Source organism: Cydia pomonella, chromosome 22, assembly GCF_033807575.1.
Source record: "Cydia pomonella isolate Wapato2018A chromosome 22, ilCydPomo1, whole genome shotgun sequence".
Lineage (NCBI taxonomy): Eukaryota > Metazoa > Arthropoda > Insecta > Lepidoptera > Tortricidae > Cydia > Cydia pomonella.
Genome location: NC_084724.1, coordinates 825,548 through 850,936, shown reverse-complemented (window position 1 = coordinate 850,936; position 25,389 = coordinate 825,548). Strand labels below are relative to the sequence as shown.

The window sequence follows — 25,389 nt, the reverse complement described above, 5'->3', positions numbered from 1 at the left end:
ACATCAATCAGCCGCCGCCTATAGAGCCGCATTTTATATGTGAGATATCGCTCGTTAGTATGAAGATACGTACACATCGTAAAAGCATACGTAGAGGAGACCGAGTATGGTTGTCTGAGGGGGTAGTTGGGCAGCACAAGAGCGTGAGAGAAACGTGATGACGGCGCGCTTCGTCGGCGACATGTTAGCACTACTTACTCATGTCGCCAAGCGGGCGGGCGGCGTGAGCGCGCGCCTGCAGCGTGATACCAGCGCGCTTCGTCGGCGACATGCTAGCACTATTTACTCATGTCGCCAAGCGGGCGGGCGGCGGTGCGCGGCGGCGCGAGCACGCGCCAGTAGCGTGATGACGGCGCGCTTCGTTGGCGACATGTTAGCCCTACTTACTCATGTCGCCAAGCGGGCGGGCGGCGGTGCGCGGCGGCGCGAGCGCGCGCCAATAGCGTGATGACGGCGCGCTTCGTCGGCGACATATTAGCGCGCGCGGCGCCCAGCAGCGGCCGCTTGCGCGCCCCCACCACCGCACCCGTCGCAGCCCCACCCGCACCTGGAATAGGTACGTAAGACAACGTTTAATAGAGGGTTAGAGGGCGTGGGCGTCCTTTGTTTACAGAGTTATCTGTGGGTAAAGAGTAATAAATATACTGCTTTTCTCAATGGTGCAAGAAAACATCTAAAGCACACTAAAAAAAATTAAAAGATTTGCTTTACCGCCTTTTTATTAAATTTTTATAAAAATAAGAAGTGTGTTTCTGCTGAAAATACGCCAACCTATTTAAAACAGTTAAATAGGTACGAACATTATAATAATAAGTACTGTAGGGCTAAGATGGTCGGTTTTTTATCATCTGTCACACAAAAATGTTCTCCACACCAACGCGAGGAAAATACTCAAAATTTGCATCAAATTACTTTGAGTGAAAGAAGGTTAACAAAGAGAGTGTATAAGGGAGAAGTAGAAGAGGGAGCTGGAAGGGGTAGACCTCGGCGGACTTTCTCTGATCAAATCCGGGAAATCCTGAAGAAAGGCCAAGTCAAGAGCACCCTAAACCGACGAGCGTGTATGAGGAATGTCATGAAAGTGTAGGAAGCGAAAGAGGTATGTCAGGATCGTAGCAAGTGGAAATCCGTGGTCTCTGCCTAACCCTCCGGGAAATAGGCATGATTATATGTATGTATGTATGTATGTTACTTTGCTACTCTTGTGGATAAAATTAAACTTTTTCATCATTTTTTAAACAGGTAAAAGAACCTTTACGAACTGGCATCAACCCGACCGAAACGTGAAAACCAATTTATTCCAAACTCCAGAACGACGTCAAATATGACTATTACGAAATTGAATTTTACAATTTCAAAGAAAGAAACAGTACAAAGGTTCAATTATGACCTCAATTTGTTGCGGACCGAGCTCGATTTAGATTGAAAAACTTGTTACGTTTTACACACAAATTTATAAAGAGTACAAATAGCGGACTTAACGCCTTGAGGCATTCTTTACATGACATTTAATGGGACCTGTTTTAATTTTAATTTTTTTTAATGTCTATTTTAATTGTCTCTTAATCTTATAATTCTCTTTAATTCTATTAATAATTTTAAATCATGTATGTCCAATTTTATAGTGTAAATATTTAAGTGTGATATGAGCGAAAGCTTGAAATAAATGATTTTTTTTGTTACCAGCTGGGCACATGATAAAAAAAAAAACGGAAAACTTATAAACCTGATTTTTATTGTGTCAATAACATACTAAAAAATCGTGGAGAACGGAATAGTACATTACTACAGAGGCCGGGACGAAAGGGATTGCCGGCCGAAGACATATAGACGGCCGGGTGAAGCGAGGCCGGATAGGTCTGAGGCGGGCAACCCCATATTTTCCGCCGAGGTATGTATAGTGCTTTTCTCAGACGTGCAATGAAATAAACAACAAAAAAAATCAAAGTTTTATTTTTAAAGAAATTCTAAGTAAACAAGACAAAAACTAACGTGCGTATATTACTATTTCGCTATATTTTAACTCGGTTTTAGTAGAAATAGATACTTCATACATTTATATTTGTATTATGTTTATATTATCATTTATATTTATATTATGTTTCACCTGCATTGTGGTCTTAAGCATGGAGTACACTACAATGCCCACAATGTTGAAGACTTTTTACAAGCTTTTATTTACTTTCACCTGACCGTTGTCTGTTTGTAATCAAATCTTGCAAGTTAAATTTGTCCCACTTCCCGGTTTCCGATGAAGCTGAAAATTTGCATACATAAGTCGGGTGACAATGCAATATTATGGTACCATCGAGATGATCTGACGATGGAGACAGGAGGTGGCCATAGGAACTCTGTGATAAAACAACGTAACCTAATTGTGTTTGGGGTTCTTAGAATTGTCTCGATGAGTATTAGTTACTTGTGGAAAGAAAAGTACAGTCAGCGATAAAAGCTTTGTACCAAAAATGAAATTTTTGCCAAAAACTTATTAGTTTCTACCAGTTCCTTAAAATATGCCAAAAACACGTGTTCTGAGAAACTGTAGGCATTTTTTTGGTTTTCCAATTTATAAAATTGTCATAAGTAACTGTTCAGACCGATGCTGTGTTTACTGCGAGATTCAGTGCGCGCGAGTGATTTTGCCGCACCGCTATTAATAATTTTTATATGTCTACCCGTCCCTTGCATTTTTTATATCTCCCATGTAAGACGTTCATCGTCAATTAAATAGCTCAAAAATATTATTTTGGGTTTTAATAGTCATATTAAGGCTCCGTAATATACACTACGATACAGTAACCATATATTTCGCCTTTGGTTTGGCGGCAGCAAGTTCTGTATAGCCAATTCTGCTTCGGCTCTTAATTCAGGTGCACCCCACGCAATAGGCAATCATTTCTTCGTGGGTAGTTTCGTCCGAACTCATATTGAATTATTTATAACAAAACAAGATTACAAACAACGAAATTGAATTCGATAAAACAGAACTACAGCGAAAAATTATCAAGTTTCCCGCCATACCTTTTTTTCTATACGGTTAGAGACACGTTTGAGTAGACATTTTTACCGCTACCTAATATTTAGATGAAATATTAATATTTCCATGTGTATATGTATAGTTAAGAAAAAAATTGATAATAATGTCTTATTTGTTATGTTCATGTGGATTTATTATGTAAATAAAACTTCACTAAGTACATACCAAATCGTTTTTTTTATAGGCATAGTGGCAGAATGTCATGATGCCTGTGCCACAAATTTATGTGGAATGGAAATTAAAAAGAGGACTTTGCCGGCCTAGGCCTGCAAGATTTGTATGAAATTCCATTAACCCTTAATAGGGCACCGGTCATATACTTACCACTTATTTCTGTCAAGCACAGATTAAATACAATTTGAATTATCTGGTGGTTTAAGAGGTTTATGAACGCATACATAACCTGCTATTCATAAAAAAATATGTTGGCAACACTGTGAAGTGTCATACGTAGGTTCTGTACCTGCTAAGCAGAGAATTTGAAAGTCGAACGATTTTTATAGTGTTTAGAGAATATTTGTAATCAAAGTGTTCTAAAAAAATACCGGTAGGTGGTTTTTGTTATTTTTATGGAATAATTAGTTATTTTATCTAGCTAATTAAATGCTTTTCACTCTAAAATACATATTCCCACGATTTAGAATGATAGCTCAAAGTTGGTGGTAAATATTTTACCAGTGCCCGTTACGGTCATAAAAGTACGGATCAAATAAAAAATATTAATTTTTATTTTCTTGTTTTCAGTAAATATGTCTAGATAAAAGGAGTAAAATGATAAAGATATTCAAGAAATACTTAATAATAATCTTTTCAGCCCTGAACGCGAGTCAAATGATGATATGTGATATATTTCTAATTTTGTTAAGGAGTATAATTGAGATAACTAAGTTATGCGAGAATTATCAAAAAAATTGAGTTCTGAGGTTGACGAAGAGCATTTTGTTGATACCAGAGATGATTATCTAGAGGTAGACGATATGGCAACAAGCGAAAATACCCCACAAAATACTAGATATACCCCACAAAATACTAGATATACTCCACAAAATTCTTAATCGGTCTTCTGAAGATATTTTGGAATTAGTTGACAACGTAACCATGGAAACTGAAAAAATCGCAAGACCTGTTGCCCCCTTAAATAATATGCCTACCCCTATTGCTTCATCTAGCGCCACTGAGACAACTGATACTCAGCAAGGTACCAGCAAGGAAATACCACGAGTTATATATATATATTTTTTAAATTAAATTACAAAGTAAAGTTGTGCCTAGTACCCTTCTACGTTCTATGCAGACACTATCCCCGGTCATCAGTTAAAACACACCTCAAGACATGGATGAAACTAAGTTTCTTCGTATAGAACCAGCTCAAGAATGGTCCTCAGATTTACCAGTACATCGCATACCCAAGTTTATTAGACCACTGCCATTTCAAAAAATTATGGCATTTACTTACAAAACACAACGATTTCTTTGAATATATTTTTTTTCTGACGCGGCCTGCGAACTTATTGCAGAACAAACAAACATTTATGCCATACAAAAGAATGCTTGGCAGTGGGTTACTACAAACAAAACCGAAATAATCGCGTTCCTTGCTATACTCATTTTGACGGGACTCAATCCACTACCTGATTGGAACTCATATTGCTCTTCAGATCTGTTTTACAGAAACCAAGACATTTATGAAGCGTTTATATGTAAAATATTTCAAAAACTGATAGAAAACGCTTCACCAGTCTGAAGACAGCATTTCCTCATGTAGCACGAACGGGCAACGGTAAAATACTTACCACTTCCTAAAAATCATTAAGAGGTAACGGTCATATAGTTACCACCCCGATTTTCATGAAAACTAGTTTCCTGAAAAAATTTTTTTTACCACCATGTTAATTGTGGCTACATTAAATATCTAAATCACTCACTGAACTTGTCTTATTTCAAAATTCATATCTCTGCCCTATTAAGGGTTAACGACCTCTTGTCCTAGCCGCACCTGAAACGTCATACTTCGCAGCCTATTATAAGGAACATAACATTGTAGGGACACATGTGTACACAGTTGCAGGAATGCTGACATGGCATTCCACGTGCAAGCCGCGAGGCGCGGGCCCCGGCAGTTGTCCCCCGCCTTTCGACTAGCCCGGTTCTCTCCCAACTATACATAGGTATAGTGTTCGTAGAAGCAATTAAGTTTTAACCTTGATCTGTGTAGTGTAACAGTGAAGTAAATAAACTTTTGTATTTTCCGTGCTAAGTGACTTTCCCTTCTCACCAATTAGTTAAACCCTTGGAGTCAGATAAATAGACAGTAGATAGAAACCTACAAGTGGTGACCCCGACAAAAACGCGATAGTGACTATAAACGATTTAGTGCGGAAAGTTGTTTTCTGTTTATCGGGGGCAATTCATTTTGCGGGAGTGAACCGGGGCAAGTACACAAAGACATTCTAATATGTCAGACGGTGAAGGCGAGGCGCCCGGCGTCAGGGAGCGCGGCCAGCGCCCCCCGCCGGCGGACGCGTCGTCTGCAGCGAGAGAGGAACGGACCAACAGGCAGTTGGACCTGGCAGCTGTCACGGTGGCATCAAGGTTGCCAGAGTTCTGGGCGGACCAGCCCAGGCATTGGTTCCTGCAGGTGGAGGCCATCCTAAATCCACAGCACCTCAAGGACCAGGCGAGGTATGACCTAGTGCTGGGGAAGCTGACGAAGAGTGCGATAGGGCAGATCACAGACCTTCTGCTTCAGCCGCCAGCAACAGGGAAGTACGTTTCCCTTAAGGAAAAGCTCTTGGAGATTTATGAGGACTCTGCAAAGGCTCAGCTGCAGAAGCTCCTCAGCGATATGGAGCTGGGCGACCAAAAACCATCACACCTGTTGAGGAAGATGAGGGATCTAGCGAGAGGCAACGTCCCTGACCAGACGCTGTGTATTCTGTGGCAGAATCACCTACCTCAAGCGGCTAGAGCAGCAGTTGCAGTCGCCGACACGCAGAATTTGGACAGTCTGGCCGCCATCGCAGACAAGGTGCTAGAGGCGGTGAGGCCGACTTCCCACGTGGCCGAGGTAAAAACATCGTCCTCGCGAGGAGGAGCAACGCCCATCCTGGACATGACAGCGGTGTTAGCTGCTTTGGAGAAACTCGACGCTAGGATGTGCAGTCTGGAGGGGCAATCAAAGCGGTCGGATCGGTGCCGTTGTCAAACGCGAGGAAGATCCGCATCACGAGGGAACATGCGTCGCCGTTCAGCATCGCGCGGAAGGAGCACCACCAGAAGAACGCCTGAAAGCCCTGACTGGCTATGTTCTTACCACTACAGGTATAGAGAGAAGGCGCAACGATGCGTACCACCTTGCGCTTGGAGAACAGAGCCGTCGGGAAACTAAAAGGAGTACAAGAGGTAGCGGAAACTTGTACAACTCCACCGTCGCACCGCTTGTCAGTGACAGACTCTAACAGTGGTTTTCGTTTTCTAATCGACACGGGTGCCGAGGTCAGTGTAATACCGGTCAAAAACAAGTACTTTATTGGTGAAAGTGTGTGTAGATTATATGCCGCTAATGGTTCAGAAATTAAAACGTATGGTATAAAGACTCTAGATTTAAATTTAGGTTTGCGAAGAGCATATAAATGGTCATTTATCATTGCTAATGTCCGACAACCTATATTGGGTGCAGATTTTTTAATTAATTATGGTCTTATTGTAGATTTGAGATCCAAGAGGTTATTAGACAGTTTAACCTACTTAAGTGTAATCGGATCCATTGAGCATTGTAGTAATCCGTCAATTAGAGTTTTAGATAGAAACCACCCTTTCCATGACTTGCTAAGTAATTACCCGGACATTACCAAACCCGTAAATTTCAGAGAACCACCTAGCCATAGCATCAAACATCATATCGAGACCAGAGGACCTCCAATTTTCGCTAGAGCGAGACCACTGCCTCCGGATCGCTACAAAAAGGTAAGGGAAGAATTTAGAATTATGCAGGAGTTGGGTATCTGCAGGACTTCAAAAAGTCCTTGGGCAAGTCCGTTGCATGTCGTTCCAAAAAAGAACGGCGAACTTCGCCCATGTGGAGATTATAGACGGTTAAATCAGGCCACAAAGTCCGACAGATATCCAATCCCGCGCATACAAGATTTTACGTACATTTTGACAGGAAAAAAGATTTTTTCGACAATAGATATCAACAGGGCATACCACTTCATTCCGGTGGCGGATGAAGACATAGAGAAGACAGCCATAATTACGCCTTTCGGTTTGTGGGAGTTCCCAAAAATGTCATTTGGTTTGAAAAATGCAGCGCAGACATTTCAGAGATTCATGGACACCACAGTTTTCCCAAATTTTGATTTTATTTTTGTGTACATTGACGATATTCTCATAGCTAGCGACTCGGAGCAAGAACATGAGGGACACCTTAAAGCTGTGTTCGAGAGGTTGAACCAGTTTGGAATCACCATCAACGTGTCAAAATGCTGTTTTGGTAAGTCGAAACTGGATTTTCTAGGTTTCGAGGTGTCTACAGAGGGCATACGGCCATTGCCAGAGAAAGTGCAAGCAATCACAGACTACCCGAAACCCGAGACGGTACAGGACTTACGCCGTTTTCTAGGTATGGTTAACTTTTATCGTGCTCACTTACCAAACGCAGCATCATACCAAGCAGAGCTCAACAAGTATCTGCATAACAGCAAGAAGCGGGACAAAACCAAGATCGTATGGACGGCAGAGTCGACTGAGGCGTTTGAGAAATGTAAGCAAAGCTTAAAAAACGCGGCTACATTGTCTCACCCTCACGTTGATGCTCCCATGGCGCTGATGTCAGATGCATCAGACCGAGCAGTTGGTGCAGTTCTACAGATACAGGTAGGAGACTCATGGAAACCTTTAGGATATTTCTCTAAAAAACTGACGGACGCACAACAGAAGTACAGTACTTACGACAGAGAGCTGTTAGGAATTTTTCTCGGAGTTCGTTATTTTAGAAAAATGTTTGAAGGGCAACCTTTAATCATTTTTACAGATCACAAACCTCTCATTTATGCATTCAAAAACGGAGATAACAACAAGGAAACGCCTCGTAGGGCAAGGCAGTTGTTATTTATTAGCGAATTTACAACAGACATTCGATATGTAGAGGGTAAGAATAATATTCCGGCAGATTGTTTATCGCGAATAGAAACGGTTTCCTGTCCCACGATTCTCGACTACGGTGCAGTTGCTGACGCACAGCAACGTGACAACTTCATTTCCAACGAAGCGCTCGGCGAAAACAACAGCTCACATTTCAGAAAGGTATTTTTGCCCACTGGCGATAAGGCAATCTATTGCGAAACTTCAACTAGCAATATTAGACCTTATTTACCTACTGACTTTAGGAAAGTAGCATTCGAGTCAGTACACAACCTTAGCCATCCAGGAATAAGGACTACAAGGAAAATGATCACTAGTAGGTTCTTCTGGCCAGGTATGAATCGTGATATAGGAATTTGGGCGAAATGCTGTCTACACTGTCAAAGAGCTAAGGTAACAAGGCACACCTTGTCAGAGTTTAATGAGTATCCACCCGTCGATAGGTTCGAACACATTAACGTGGATATAGTAGGACCTTTACCCACTACGGAGGAGGGGTATAGGTATTGTGTTACCGTCATAGACAGGAAAACGCGTTGGCCGGAAGCTTTTCCCGTCAAAGAGATCACCGCAGAGAGTGTTGCGAAAGCCATTTACGACGGTTGGATAACTCGTTATGGGTGCCCACTCAAGCTGACCAGCGATCAGGGTAGACAATTTGAGAGCAATTTATTCAATAATTTACTCAAAATTTTAGGTATCAAAAAATTAAGAACAACGCCCTACCACCCGCAGAGCAACGGATTGGTGGAGAGGTGCCACAGGTCCATGAAAAGCTCGCTTAAGGCAAGCTTAGACTGTAAGTCATGGGTAGACCAGTTACCGTCAGTCTTATTTGGTCTCCGTGCAGCACTAAGAAGCGACAATGGCGTTAGCGCTGCCGAGATGACATTCGGGAGGAATCTACGATTACCAGGTGATTTTTATGATACGAATCAAGCAGAGCCAGGCGACGACGATAGTCTCGTGAAACGGATACGTCAAACAATAGGTAAGTTAAAGCCCACTCTGAAATCTCATAGTAGTTCAAAATCATTCTTTGTCCATCCCGATTTGAAAACATGTACTAAAGTTTTTGTGCGCGATGATACAGTTAGACGCCCACTTAAATCACCCTATGACGGACCTTTTAAAGTTGTGAAACGTTATGATAAAGTTTTTAAAATTAAGCTCCCTGACCGTGTAGTAAATATTTCAGTTGATCGACTCAAGCCAGCATATCTATTAAATGATTCGAGCGACTTAGAGTCGGATCAAACTACTACCGACATAACTGACAGACAGACTAACTTGAGACCTGAGGCTACGGATTTACGGCCTAGCCTTAGGACAACTAAGAGTGGACGAGTCGTCCGCAGCCCTATTCGTTTTGATATAGAATATCAGTAGGTCAAGTTATACTGGTTATGTAGCTACAACTAGCTAACCTGTGAGTAATTACATTTTGCATCATTACAACACATGTTATCGTATGAGGTTGAACTCATTATTAGTTTTATTCATTCATTGTTGTAATTGTCAATTAGTTGATTCTATATCATTGCATAAACGCAAAACTAAGTAGTTTTCAACACGTGTAACAACATGCTTAGATATAATGTTTTACTTTGGAAGTCGTTGCACAAGAAATAAGTATGTCATTTATTTGCAGTATTGTTCAATATTTTAGATATTTAAAGATTCGTTATTTCAATTAGATTTCATTGCATCAGATTTTTCCCGTTATTTCTTGTGCAAGTGACATTAAGGATTAGTGTTTTTAGGTTTAAGTTATGAAAGCACCATTTTAGTTTCGTGATTATTTTTATTCGAATTAGGTGCACTTTAAATTTTGCCATTCATTACAGGTCATGCAGTTACATTGTATATTGTAAACAACAGTAGTCATAATACCCTGTAGTGTATTATCGTGTGAGAATGAATTCCTGGTATCGCCCGCCGGCCGCCGCGAAGTGCAGAGCGCGCAGTATACGGTTACAGCGAAGTGTTAGGTCGAACGTTCACTGGCAGAGAGGCGATACCAAGCTATTCATGTTGACCGAACTTATGATTTTATTTTATTTTGTAAAAATTTTTTTTAAGAAAAAATTTGGGAGGACTATTGTAGGGACACATGTGTACACAGTTGCAGGAATGCTGACATGGCATTCCACGTGCAAGCCGCGAGGCGCGGGCCCCGGCAGTTGTCCCCCGCCTTTCGACTAGCCCGGTTCTCTCCCAACTATACATAGGTATAGTGTTCGTAGAAGCAATTAAGTTTTAACCTTGATCTGTGTAGTGTAACAGTGAAGTAAATAAACTTTTGTATTTTCCGTGCTAAGTGACTTTCCCTTCTCACCAATTAGTTAAACCCTTGGAGTCAGATAAATAGACAGTAGATAGAAACCTACAACATCAATATTTCATTGCATGTTTGAGAAAAATATATAGAAGTGGAAAAACGTTTTCTTTTTGACGATCACGTGGAACTTCCCTCTCAACAAGTTTCTCCCCGCAACCTCATCCGCGTGGAATGATAATAATGATTTAATGATTGCTTCAGCTATTTAAGCTTGAAGGGGTGACAGACAGACAGACAGGCAGGTTTACTTTCGCATTTATAATTTTTTTATCATCATCATCATCCCGTCATGGCCGGTTTCGGCCTCGGAGTGAGAGCGACGATCGTCAGCTCGGAGGTGGCTGACGGAGCCTATTTTCGCAGTAAATGTACGGCCACATTCACCGCAGTTCAGCACCCCTCCGACAAAATTGTAGTTTATGACCGCAGGTGGTCGGGCCTTTAACTCGTCACGCTTCGCGTCGAGTTCCACTCGCCTCTGTTCTTCAAAGGCTTGCACTTTTGTACTCACCGTATGCCTCCACTTCGGCCGATATTGTGCAGGTTTTTTGTTATACTACGTCGGTGGCAAACAAGCATTCGGCCCGCCTGATGGTAAGTAGTCACCGTAGCCTATGGACGCCTGCAACTCCAGAGGCATGCGCGTTGCCGACCCTAACACACAGCACCCTTGTTGAGCTCTGGCAATCTCACTCACCGGCAGGAACACAACACTATTATATTAGAAGGAATAGTGCAGCTTTGTTGAAATAATTTGCAAGCTCTAAAATTTCAAAAGAAGCTTGATTAAAGCGTTCAATCGCTTCTTCAATAAGTCGTAGTCATCGTAGCAAACATCTACAGGAAATAATTCACTAAAGATATCTAATTAATTGGCGGTAAGATGGTTTTGCCAGTTCTCTTTCACAAGAATTCTAAATTAAATTTCTTCGATAAACTTATTTTGCGTCGGGTTAAAGTGTAGCAGTGTATTTTCATCTACGAAACCTCATTTTACGTGCTGTTGACTGAATTCTTTGCGTGGAAAGTGTGATACAGAAATATTGAGTCTCGAATACACGTTGGAGAAAATGGCGTTAAGCTGGACTTAAAGCAAGCTGTGGAATATTGGTAGCTTTGCAAAGTCTTTTGTGTTTTAAAATTTAGTTATTTTAACTGAAGTTTGGTAGATAAAGTCGGTGAAATATTGCCTTAATGGTAGGTACAAAGTGAGTTTGTAAGAATATTTTCTAAAGTGCAGCGAAGAATGTTCAGCCAATATCATATAATCGCTGGTGAGGAGTGTACTAAAGGGTTTTTAGAGATGAAACCGGCGTCAGATGATACAGATAACCGAATAACTAAGAAAAAGTTATTTTGTTTGATGCGCCAGCTACATGCTGAGATGAGGCCATTTCGTGGCAATTTCTTCTTTTTACGTTTTTAGGGTTCTGTCCAAAAGGAAAAAACGGAACCCTAATAGGATCACTTTGTTGTCCGATCGGGCGCCCCAGGTACCGCTGGTGTGATGTCGTGGAGGCGGACCTGCGTCGGCTGAATGCCAGTTCATGGCAGGAAACCGCGCTGGATCGGGACAGGTGGCGTTCTCTCGTTTCGGAGGGCAAGATTCTTTTTGGATCGCTGAGCTAAAGCAGTTACTTGTCCATCTGTCTGTCTTTCTGTCAAGACTCTTTATCTCGGGAATGCATAGATGTATCAAGTTGAAATTAAAAATATACAGCCACTTGAAGCTGTGAAAATATCAAACTTCTAAGTCAACGTACAAAAAAATACGGCCGTTTATGCCACAAAAAACGTATATTTCGACAATGTCAAGGGAATCATTGGGTACTGACCTAGAATTTTGGCAAGTAATATCGTCTTCCACTTAAATAAATAAAAAAATAAAATAAAAATTATTTATTTTCAGATTCCTCCGATCCATAGATTGTTAGTTACAAGACACTTATAAAACTACATTAGTAAACTACCTTATATTACAGGTTTCATAAAAATACCTATTTCTTGGGTCGTATGATATGGAGGTCGGTATATCGGCGAAGAATATCCGAATCCCGGTACGTCCTTGGACCCGGGTACGTCTTTAAACTACGTCCAAAAGAGAGGTATGGGCATTGTGAATTTCATCTCGCTTTGTGTGGTAGGGCACAGCCAGTGGATGTCATTCCAGATCTAGAGCAGAGCCCAACTGGGGAAGTACCTCCACCTTACAGAAAACCGCAGCCAAATAACACTAGACCCTACTCATAGTGTTGTGTTCCTGCCGGTAAATAAGGTTGCCAAAGCTCAACGAGGGGGGGCGGGTTTAGGGTCGGCAACGCGCATGTAACTCCTCTGGAGTTGCAGGCGTACATAGGCTACGGAGACTGCTTACCATCAGGCGGGCCGTATGCTTGTTTGCCACCGACGTAGTATAAAAAAAAATCCCACCTCTCTGCTATCATTCTCAGGATGCTGCATTAAAGTACCTACATTTATTTTGTAAAAAAATAAATAATGAGATAATTTGTACGGAACCCTCGGTGGGCGAGACCGACACTTGTCTGGTTTTAATAAAAAAAATTTATACTACGTCAGTGGCAAACAAGCATACGGCCTGCCGGATGGTAAGCAGTCTCCGTAGCCTATGTACACCTGCAACTCCAGAGGCGTTACATGCGCGTTGCCGACCCCAACCCCACCCCCCTCGTTGAGCTCTGGCAACCTTACTCACCGGCAGGAACACAACACTATGAGTAGGGTTAAGTGTTATTTGGCTGCGGTTTTCTGTAAGGTGGAGGTACTTCCCCAGTTGGGCTCTGCTCTAGATCTGGAATGACATCTGCTGTGCTGTGCCCTACCACACAAGGCGAGATGACATTCACATTGCCCATACCTCTCTTTTGGACGTAGTTTAAGGACATACCCGGGTCCGATTATTTAGTTTAGTTATTTCGTTTCGGGATTATTTAGTTTCGTTTGTAATTGCGCTTATGAGAAAAAAATGTACTACTAATAAATGTAAATGTGTAACTTACCAAAGAGTAATAATGTAATAGAGAGGTAAAGTCTACGAAAAAAGTGCCCCCTAGTTTGACAGCCGAAACAGATAGCGCTGTACCACGCCATATATTTTATGGCCACTGAATTCTCAAATGTCAACTTTTGACAACTAAAATTATAAGAATAATATTTTTTTATTGCCACATATTACAGGTTCACTAGAGAACAAAATAAAAAATTACATAATAAAGAAGAAGAAAAAGAATTATAATAATTTATACATATTAACGTAGAAATATTGAGCAAATGGTTCCAGTCTCGCGTGTGCTGGGCCGATATGCCCGGCGCTGGTTTTCAGACCGGTCCCAGACTAGGATCTTATGATGCAATCATATAGGTTATCGAGAGTGTAAGGAGAACAATATATGTTTATGAAAAGTGTCCATCAAAAAACCTTAAATAGTTGGCGCCACAATGCATCGCGAAAGTTTTTTTTACATTCATGAAATATTTCAAATCATTGACAGCGCACTTCACTCCGTTAATAACTTCTAAGTACATTGTGCTACCCGAGCGTCACCGGAGAGATTGACAACCATTATTTACAGCTGCCAGCTGGACATTTTAGCAACAGTTTTCCCATAAGAGATTAAATATTCTCCTTACCTCTACCTTCCATAATATAGTTAGTTGTAGAAAACGTAGTGATTAGGGTAACGGCGGCTATTAACGCGGGTATCAAAATCGACGTCTAACACCGCGGTGTTTACAAATACGCATTTTGCAAGCAAACAGATCTATTCTCTAAGAAATAAAGTATACACAAAACAAGCTCATTCATTGGTCTATCGTGCCCATTAGTGTGCATTTGTGTGAGTGTAACAAAAAACTCGCGATTCGTCAGTTTGTGCGTCGGCGGCGCAAGAACCGGTTGTTCCATACAGACGCGTGACACCACAGGTAAGTGCACTCCAATCTTACTTAGTGTTTTACGTAATAGTTATGGCAAATAAACTAGTGCAATGCCTTTTAAGAGGTTGTGTATTGTTTTCTACACGATTTTGAATTACTTTTAACTTAGTTTTTGACCGGAAAATACGTTTAAAATTGAAAATAAAATACAGCGGTGATAGGCGCCAATTACTTCTGTGGTAAGTAATTCCGTGGTATGCCACGGTAATAGAAAAAGTGGTAGTTTTGTTATTTACTCTTTAGTTTTGGTACAAATTATCAATTTTATATTTTTTTTTATTTATTCCAATCTTGATCTATTCACGCTATTAAAGAGCTATTTCCGTGGTATGGAAAGTATTCAACTAACCCTTAATTTTTAACAAAAACTTCAGCACCGATTTCCTTGTTTCTATGGGAACCCTTAATCTGTCAACTTTTTTTATTTTGAGTTAAAACCTAAAATTTACTTGCCAGTTATGTGATTTTGTCTTTACAAGAAGCTTGTAATATACGTGTTTGATTTGATTTGAAAAAACATCTGTGTTTTATTCTTTTTATGGGTCGGAATTAGGTTTAATTAAACTCCAAATTAAGCCTATTACCGATGGTATGATCATATTACCCTCGGTAATAGAATGTATAGAAATCTATTACCGACCCAGAGAAATATCGAATGGGTCGGTAATAGGCTCTTAAAGAGTTATCTATTACCGAGTGACTATTTGGTATTGTATTGAAATATCGCATTTAGGGTACCGCAAGTACAGATTTCGTTGATAAAATTTAGACTTCAGTTATCATTATCAGATTTAAATTCTTCTGTTTTCTGATTCAGTTATTACTCTGACAGACAAGGAAGGGTACCCAACTGCCAGACAATTCCGATTAGAATTTTTTTTATATAATTTTATTTATACAGTAGTCCAAAATCTCAGACATGATTTTTTTAGCTATAAGAATCAGCAATAAGAAAAGTACTGTGATTTGTTAGTTATAAACGGGTAAATTATAACACATAATATGTGAGAGACTTCATTTAACTTAATTACCTTATCAAAAATATTAGAATTAAAAATTTTCATGTTTTTATATATAGTCGAAATTGTATAAGGTGGACGTTTACCATTTCACTGTGGTAAACTTTCACTCAGGTGGTAAACGTCCAGCTTATAAAGTTTCGACTATAATTTGCGCTGTGCCTTATGAGAAAATGTTACTTACTTGTTTTTTTGTGCAGCTAATTATGTCAGTAAGACAAACTCTTATCAATCTTTATAGCATTTAAAAATTACTTTATTTAATAACAGGCAGGCCTATTTGTCATATACGTCCTTAGTAAAACTTTACTATCAATATTTTTTGTTGTTTTACATGTAAAACATTCAACTTATAACTTGTTATACAGGTACTCGTGGGTACTTGGTAAGTTAACTATTTAATAGTATTTGATTGTGCCAAAGTGTAATTATAATCTCTTCGAATATATCTCTTATTTTTAAACATACTCCTATAGTTTTATTTTTTATTTTTGTGTCATTATTAAACTTAATGACACAAAAATAATATACAGAACCCACGTCGTTATTATTGTTTTAACCCTCGGTATTAGGTTTCGAATTTAGAGTTTGGTTTCTGTTAACGATTGCAGAAAAATCATGCCAATTGTACCCTCGGTAATGAAAGCTCAATTCGCGATAATAGAATCACAGCCTGTCCCTTGCCACGGTAATAGAAGATTTGGTCATTTTGGCTTCAAAAAATATTTTAATACATATAATAACCCAAAATGAATCCAAAAACGTGTGAAACGGAAAGTTCATTAAATGCTCTGATGAAAAAAAAAATTCCTGGCTGTTAGACAGCATTGATACCCTTAATTTTTGGATCTCTTTTGAAAAGTTCCTTAACTACCACGGTAATAGGTGCCTTTACCCTATATGCTCTTTGAGTTGTAATGAATGGGGTAGTGTAGAGGTAGGTTCGTTTAAAATGCGACGTACTGACCTTTTGTCGTGATCATTGTATGGATGTATGAAATACCAGTGTCCAAACCGGTGGAAACGTAAATCAGGCTAAATAAGGATCTATCTGTGATGCAATCAGATTATAATTTTAATAAACGTTAAAATTAAATCTTGATGCGATATGAATCGGATCTGTCAGTGTCAAAGGTGTCGTTTTTTCAAACAAAATGTCACTTTTGACAGTAACAGATCCGATCCATATCTTATCGAGATCTAATGTTTGACTTTTTTTAATTCGCCGCATTGGCAGGATCGCCATGAGCTTTAATGACACAATCGATAGGTTATAAGTAAGATCTTATTTTATATAATGACATAGCACTCGTATATATTCATTCTTATAGACATTCAGACGTACTCTCGGAGTAAACAACAATTGAGGTTGAGGTGGAATATATATACGCTAAGAGAGTGGGAGTGTGGCGTCACACACACACTACAGAATGAGGCCGTATGTAGTTGTACCTATAGTGTGATAGAGAAATAATCGACTAAAGAAGGGTAGAGGTAGCAGAGGGAAGAATTATTTGGTATAAAATGCGACCTTGCAAAATTTCGGAAGCATCAAACTTTTTAAATTTTCCATTTCTAAAATTTAAGTTATTCCTGTGAAAATTTCTTGAAATTCCATTCCCGCTAGAAGGGAACGTGCAAGGCATACTAGAGAAGGAACGAGGTAGGTTGTTATAAAATGCGACGTACCGACCTTGAGGCGCGGGGGGCGCGGGGGGCGCGGGCGGCGCGCGCAGCACTCCCCGCAGCACCGGGGACCCCAGGCCCAGGAGCTCCCCGCCGTTAGTACCTGGACATGCAAGTTAGTCTTACACAATAATAATAATAAATAAATAATAAATATTTATAGGACATTATTACACAAATTGACTAAGTCCCACAGTAGGTAAGCTCAATAAGGCTTGTGTTGAGGGTACTTAGACAACGATATATATAATATATAAATATTTATAAATACTTAAATACATAGAAAACACCCATGACTCAGGAACAAATATCCATGCTCATCACACGAACAAATGCCCTTACCAGGATTTGAACCCGGGACCATCAGCTTCGTAGGCAGGGTCACTCACTACCCACTACGCCAAACCGGTCGTCAACCAAACGTCAAACAATCATGCTGATCGATCGTCGAAGGGCTTTTTTTATATACTACGTCGGTGGCAAACAAGCATACGGCCCGCCTGATGGTAAGCAGTTTCCGTAGCCTATGTACGCCTGTAACTCCAGAGGAGTTACATGCGCGTTGCCGACCCTAACAACCCTCCCTCCCCTCGTTCAGCTCTGGCAACCTTACTCACCGGCAGGAACACAACACTATGAGTAGGGCTTCCAAAATAGCGAAATTTCTTCTAATTCCGCCGTCTAAGAAATGTAACGTTCGTACGGTAGATGTCGCTAGGGTCCCCTAGACCCATGTAGTGGGAAAATTGGCTGTGGATGAGGTCTTGGTGGCTCAGATGGCAGAGCACTGGAGTATCGACCCAGAAGCCGTGAGTTCAAGTTTCACCCAAGGCAGTATTTTTCCACTTTTAAATTTCATCATCATCATCATATTATTATAAGCTTAATTGCATCGATCGCAGACGTTTCAGCTTGTTAAAAATTATTTTTCATCTAACTTGCCATATTTTTGTATAGGAATCGAAACTTTCCATTTTCAAAATGAAAGTTAACTTTGTTTCCTGTGAAATTTCCGAGAAACTTACCAACTTATTGGAAACTTTCCGCAACTTCTGTATACAATCACGAGGAACCCGATTCAAATTTAACAATGTGTTATAGTTATGATATGACATTGACACGCCTCGAGGTGCATCTCACGGGCACCAGAGCGCCAAATGAAAATCGAAATTTTGTTATCAGTCTATCTATCGTTCTTGCATATTCGAGCGATGGAGAAATAATAATTTAGCCTATATACGTCCCACTGCTGGGCCTCGTCTCATGGGCAAGAGGGCTTGGCCTATACCCCAATGCGGATTGGGGACTTCACATACACCTATGAATTTCTTCACAGTTGTATGCAGGTTTCCTTACGATATTTTCCTTCACCGAAAAGCTAGTGGTAATTTGGTAAATATCAAATGATATTTCGTAAATTAGTTCCGAAAAACTCATTGGTACAAGCCAGGATTTGAACCCGCGACCTCCGGATTTAAAGTCGGACGTCATATCCATTCGGCTACCATCGCTTCATAGAGAAATGTTTTTCGCTGTAGGACCTATCATCGTGAGTGATCGTCAATTTAATACCAAAAGAACAAAACCGGAATCGGCCACGAGGTTAGTAAAATTAAATGTAGTAAAACGGGTCACTCACGTATTTTAAGTTGAAGATTGCTCGACATGTTTATTCCATAACGAGGAGCTTCAACGCGAGCGTTGGCGGACCGACGCCAACTTAAAATACGTGAATGGCCCGTTTTCTTATTGTTGCGACTGCAACTTAATATTATATAAAAAACAATGCAGTAGCTAAACGCAGCCGTCGGGCTCGGCTATTATTCGGAGGCTTTTTAAAAGCACCAATAGGAGCGCTCCACATAATCTGTATCGCGGCCAATTGGAAGCATTTAAATCTAAACCTTTTTGTACTGATCAAGTCAAATATTGCAAATCACTCTTGCATCATCCTCCATACTTTCAACACCTATCTTCTACATTGAACCGTTTTGACAAGAACCCTTGTAAACCAGTACCCCTTTGGAAGATTATACTTCACTTCATTATAAATCGAAGTTTTATTTAAGTCGTCGAGATCCTGACCTGCACGGCGGCTACACTTATATTTAATAGGTTAGTCAAATATTTAGGGGATACACACATACTGTAGGGAATCTATCTACGTAATATGCACACATACAAAACATTCACAATACTTCAGTAATTTATACAGGGTAAAATTTCAATCACTAACCAACGCCATGCGCTGATTTCTATGTGACAGTCAATTTTTTTTCGCGCTTTCAGCATTGGTCCCATAATAAAAGATGTTCAGTGAAGTCTATAAAGTCACTACGCAGAATATGACTAGTATTAAATTTCACCCTGTAATATACTTACGACATACTTTAAGTCACAGCATCTTAATTCTTAAATATGAACAAGAATCTTTAACTACAACCACGCTTCCAGCTTTTACTAAAGCAAAGACAGCGCCATCTTATGACAAGAGGAGCAACTAAAAAGATGCCATCTAGAGGAAAGAGTGTGATCATAATAAGTAAATATATATAAACCCAATAGGAGTATACTGTTATGAAATGTAAAATATATTTTATACAAGTGGTGTGCAGCGGCGGGGCAAGACCAAAATTGTATGTGGGCAAGGTACATTTAGCGAGGCCCTCTGGTGGTGCAAGAAATAACGAACATTTTTACGTTGTGTCCGTGATATTATACGTATTTGAGACGCGAGGCCGTAGGCGGAGGCCCACGTCGCCCACGCCTAACGCCGCCTCTGGTGGTGTGGGTAACAATTTGAGGCGAAGCCGAAAATTGTTAATAAAAACGCCACGAGTATTTTTTGACTCAGTTAAGCAACGTTGCATACAATACTTTTTCTACGACCAAGCTTACTTTGAAATGAAATTGTAAATTTAACAAATATTTTTCATTTCATCTAGTGGACTTACCCTACCTCCCTACGGTGTCCTACTATTTTAAATAGTATAATCTGAGATACTTCTGCTGGAGGATAAAAACAAACGTTTCGTCTTTATCGATTTTAACTTGAAAGACACTGTTTTTTAACACAAAAGTTTATATTCGACAACCACAATAACCATATTCAACAAGTAGTAAAGTATGGAGGGAAAATGAGCGGGAAAATGAATGATTGAAATTAAAATAACATGTCTATGGTTCACTTATTTGTCAGAAATGACATTAAAATAAGGTTGGCAACAATGTATTTCATACAATATTTTTTAAGTGGTCATTACACGAAGTATCGAAAACTGCCAAAAAGATGCTACGTGTATGCACAAATGCGGTTTTGGGGAATAGACTAAAGACTTGTCTTGACAACTATAAGGGTTTTAAAGATGTGTGCACGACCCTTTAAATGACAAAAAAAAAGTACAGGAGTAGAAAAAAGTTTAAACGATACTACGAGTATGCTATGCAGATTAAGATGTTTACGACTTTTTAAATGTATTATTTACCAATAAATCATTATCATTATCATTTTTAACCGACTTCAAAAAAGGAGGCGGTTCTCAATTCGACTGATTTTTTTATGTATGTATGTTACTCGATATCTCCGAGAATCATGAACCGATTTTCAATTTTTTTTTAAATCGAACGGGTATAACCCCGATATGGTCCCTTTGGCACCATGTCGGGGTCTGATGATTGTTATAGGTACCTGTATGGCGCTTTTGGTAATATTTGAAGACGGTTTTATTTTTTGAAATTGACAATCACCTAGTATGGAGTTATGCAGTAAGTGCGGTGGCAGCACGCTGCCCATCAGAACTCCATGGCTCGCTGCTAGCTGCAAACAAACATTTTAAGATTGAGTCGTCCGTAAAATCCAGTACCTATATTAATATTGAAGTCCTACTGATTCCCCAACTTTTGGTATTTGTCACATAGTTTTATTTTGCTTATTTTTTGTTATTTTTATGGATGAAGTAAAAAGTAAGTAATAGAGAACTATATTACATAGATTAGATAGAGTGAGTGCAATGTGAGGGTACCTGATGATGCTGGTGCTCGGGCGCCGCGGGCAGCGGCGGCGAGTAGTCGCGAGCGGCGCCCGCCAGCGACGCACACGCCAGCCCTGCGGCCTGGAACACAGGCACACGAGGAGGTTAAGTCACGTCTGAAAATATCGATACGAACAAAGTCCCAAAAATATGTATACACGACTTTTTGCCCATATAATAAGGTGTATACATATTTTGGGCACTTTAACGTCCGTATATATATTTTCAGACGTGACCGTATACAAGAAACTTGAGACGAAGCATCTTTTATTCTTTGGAGTTAGTATAAAACTAAGAAACATGTATATTTTCCTTGATCGTAGTAGATACAAGATTCCATTTGCGACTGCTAATGAATGAATAAATGTCCGCAAAAATCTTGCTTGTTCAAAAGTCTTTGAACTAATTATATTTTCTAGGAATGATTTGTGATGAATGTGACAATCATAAACATTGAGAGTGTCCGTCTCATAAAATAAACCGGGTGATCATAAACATTGAGTGTCCGTCTCATAAAATAAACCGGGTGGTTATTTTTCCAGGGCGCAATGGAGGAAACTTGAAATCTGTCAGGCTATTGAAAGCCGTTTGCCGGTAGGACAGGCACAGAGGGCAATCGCGAGGCATTCTGCTCAGGTGCCTATTCCAACTTCAACAATTTCACCTGAATCTGCTTTGATATCTGTACCTATATCGGGACTCCCTCTGGTCGCATAACAACTTAAGTCATATTTTTAATTGTCATAACACTTAATGCATATAATTGTAAGTCATAAAAATCTTTAGTCAGAATTATTCCTGAGCATAACTGGGTGTTTGTCATAAATGAGTTATGTCATAATTTTTATAGTCATCAATTTAATTCGCATAAAATTTTAGGTTAGGTTCGGTAGGTATGCACAAAAAATATATGACCACGGCTATGTAGGTATGTCGTCAAATATTATGGCTAAATATGTATGACACAATATATTATGACTTCATTTGTATGCGCAATGATGATTATGACACAAGTTGTTATGCGTATCAAAGATATGACTTAAACTTGTATGCAACCCAGTATGGACCCGCCTATATCTCACCATTCTCACCTGCATAAATAGATATGCGACATTGATGCAAAGAGAGGTATGGGCATTGTGAATTTCATCTTGCTTTGTGTGGTAGGGCACAGCCAGTGGATGTCATTCCAGATCTAGAGCAGAGCCCAACTGGGGAAGTACCTCCACCTTACAGAAAACAGCAGCCAAATAACACTAGACCCTACTCATAGTGTTGTGTTCCTGTCGGTGAATAAGGTTGCACGAGCTCAACGAGGGGGGGCGGGGTTAGGGTCGGCAACGCGCATGTAACTCCTCTGGAGTTGCAGGCGTACATAGGCTACGGAGACTGCTTACCATCAGGCGGGCCGTATGCTTGTTTGCCACCGACGTAGTATAAAAAAAATATTGAATGCTATACTCGCAACTTGTTTCGTCCGAACTGAATGCATCTTTTTTAAAAAATACTAAACCACAGAAAATAGTTTCTAAACATTTAAAAAAAGGCGTCCTGTAAATATTATACAACCCAGTTGGTAAGAAAAATAATTTTTTAACTTAAAATAATATAACCCATTTGCTTAGGTTATGTTACATTTGTGACCTTTCTGAAAATCAGACGGTTTTTGAAAATAAAACACGTTCGATAAAATCAAAATTTGGCAAATGATAAATAAAATAATAAATAGTCGGATAAAAATATTTCAAGGTTCGGATAGGTAACTTTGTCGCGTAAATCCTAATACGACCCAGACGAAATCAACATATAAATAACAAATTACATTACGATTCCTGAAGTTCGAATTGGCTTCCCAGTCTCGGACAAAATACACGCGGATTGGACATGTTGTGAGGAAATACAATGTGTACGGCGTCCACTGGTAAATGACAAAGCGTGTAAATAAATTGGTCGCCACAGAACATTTCAAAAAGAAATCTAGTCCTATTCTATTCTATTTCAAATTGTGTAGTTAGGACTCATGTTTTGCCAAAGAGACTTGTCAGTTAATAGGTTACTGTAAGATATTGATTGACCTGGTTGGTGTTGCACCTTGTGAATGATAGACAAAATGATTCCTTATAAAGACGACCGGTCTGGCCTAGTGGGTAGTGACCCTGCCTATGAAGCCGTTGGTCCTGGGTTCGAATCCCGGTAAATGCATTTATTTGTATGATGAAGACATATATTTGTTTCTGAGTCATGGATGCTTTCTATATATATAAGTATGCAATTATCTATATAAGTATGTGTATTTCGTCGTCTAGTGCACGCTTTGCTTAGTTCGGGGCTAGGTCGAGCTGAATAAGATGTCCCCTAATATTGATTGATTTATTTATATCTGCCTTCTTATTTGACCGAGCGTTAGCGAAGGTCTTTGTTTCAGATTGGGTAAAAATGATTTCGGTTCTCCTCTGCAGGTCGCATATCTCAACCAATTATCATGAAATATTGTTAGCAGGCTCGGTAGTTAGATATATTTTTTTCTGACGTTTCGATTTTTATAAAATGTTCAATATTGGCATTGTGAATTCGCTGTAATAATGACTCAACCAAGGTTTATTTCACTTTTTTTAAGCCTATCGCTTTCGAGAGGTCTACACAGCTCACAGAGCAACTAGTCTAGATATCGCCAAGTAACACTGAGTACCTAGACGCCCCATTTCGCGACACGCAGCCATGTGTTAGCATAAGTCGTTTATCTCGAAAAGGTTTCGATCGAAGGTGTTGATTGTCCTACGCGGGGTGCGGGGGAGGGAGAGCTGTTTGAGGTAACTGGCTGTTTGTGGTCCTTCTACGCGGGGTGTGGGCTGGGGAGAGTTGAGACGTCATTGTGGTCCTTGTACGCGGGCTACGGAGGAAGTAAGAGCTGTGTGAGGTCACCGACTGTTTGAGGTCTTTCGACGCCGGGTGCAGGGGAGGTAGAGGTGTGTGAGGTAACTGACCCTGTGTTTGTGGTCTTCCGGTGCTGGACTGAGGCGGGGCGCGGGATGCGGCGGGGTGGCGGGAGGCGAGCGCGGCGCCTGGGCCAGTAGCTGCATCTCCAGCATCTGCTCTTGTCGGATGTCATCATTGTAATCCTGCGACACACAAGCATACGATTGTGATTGTAATTTATAAACAACTTACAAAATAATGCAACTCAATGCAGGGAGGAACACTGACATTCAGTTCAAAAATCCCCCGACATTGCACGGGTTTCATGTCCAATTCTTTCGCTGTCCAGGCAATCAGACTTTGGGAAGTTATTCAGTTCAAAATTCCCCCGACATTGCACGGGTTTTATGTCCAATTCTTTCGCTGTCCAGGCAATCAGACTTTGGGAAGTTCTCCCAATCTCTATCAGGCAAGCGGAGTCCAAATTTACTTTCAAGCGCATGTTGCGCAAGTATTTCATTAACAAACTTTCTTCACGTCATCTTAATGATCCACACTAGGTATATAATAATTTTTAAGAAAAAAAAACCGATTTCAATGAGGCAGACCGGTGAAAGAAAGACAAAGGGAACTCTTCACATTTGAAGAGTTCCCTCGGTTCGTCATGGTTCCTATCATCAGAACTGAGTTTTGACAAAACGGGACCAATCTGTATATATATATATAGATTCAAACAAAAAAATAGTTTTCAAAATCGGTTCAGAAATGACGGAGTTATGGAGTAACAAACATTAAAAAAAAACAAAGGTAAAACATACACACCGAATTGATAACCTCCTCCTTTTGAAATCTTGAAGTCGGTTAAAACTAATGTAAACGGATGTCAATGGTTTGTCAAATAATGTCAATGCAAGGATGCCAAAGCATCAATACTATGAACAGGAAGATCGCAGATATAAAACGATGTCTAATGCATCGGTCTCATTTATAAAACTTTTTAACAAAAAATAAAACCGACTTCAAGAATTACCAAAAGCGCCATACATGTACCTATAACATTTGAAGAGTTCCCTCGATTTCTCCATGATCCCATCATCAGACACCGACATGGTGCCAACGGGACGGGTATACCCGTTCGATTAAAAAACATTTTTGAAAATCGGTTCACGATTCTCGGAGATATCGTGTAACATACATACAAAAAAAAATCAGTCGAATTGAGAACCTCCTCCTTTTTTGAAGTCGGTTAAAAATGATTGGTGG

At 40.0% G+C, this 25,389-nt stretch overlaps 1 protein-coding gene across 4 annotated transcripts in view; it reads right to left on the bottom strand.

Moving 5' to 3' along the window:
* Positions 1 to 25,389, bottom strand: part of LOC133530268 (KH domain-containing, RNA-binding, signal transduction-associated protein 3-like) — a 404,777-nt gene that overhangs the window by 3,096 nt on the left and 376,292 nt on the right. For 2 of the 4 annotated variants that reach the window (XM_061868145.1, XM_061868143.1), the window contains exons 6-10: positions 24,195 to 24,329; positions 21,202 to 21,291; positions 20,927 to 20,996; positions 17,187 to 17,282; positions 388 to 547 (exon numbers count right to left, since the gene is read on the bottom strand). In XM_061868145.1, coding sequence (XP_061724129.1) covers positions 388 to 547; positions 17,187 to 17,282; positions 20,927 to 20,996; positions 21,202 to 21,291; positions 24,195 to 24,329 — 551 coding nt within the window. Of the gene's footprint in view, positions 1 to 387; positions 548 to 17,182; positions 17,283 to 20,926; positions 20,997 to 21,201; positions 21,292 to 24,194; positions 24,330 to 25,389 lie in introns of those variants that run through there. The other 2 variants (XM_061868147.1, XM_061868146.1) reach the window with 2 other exon arrangements.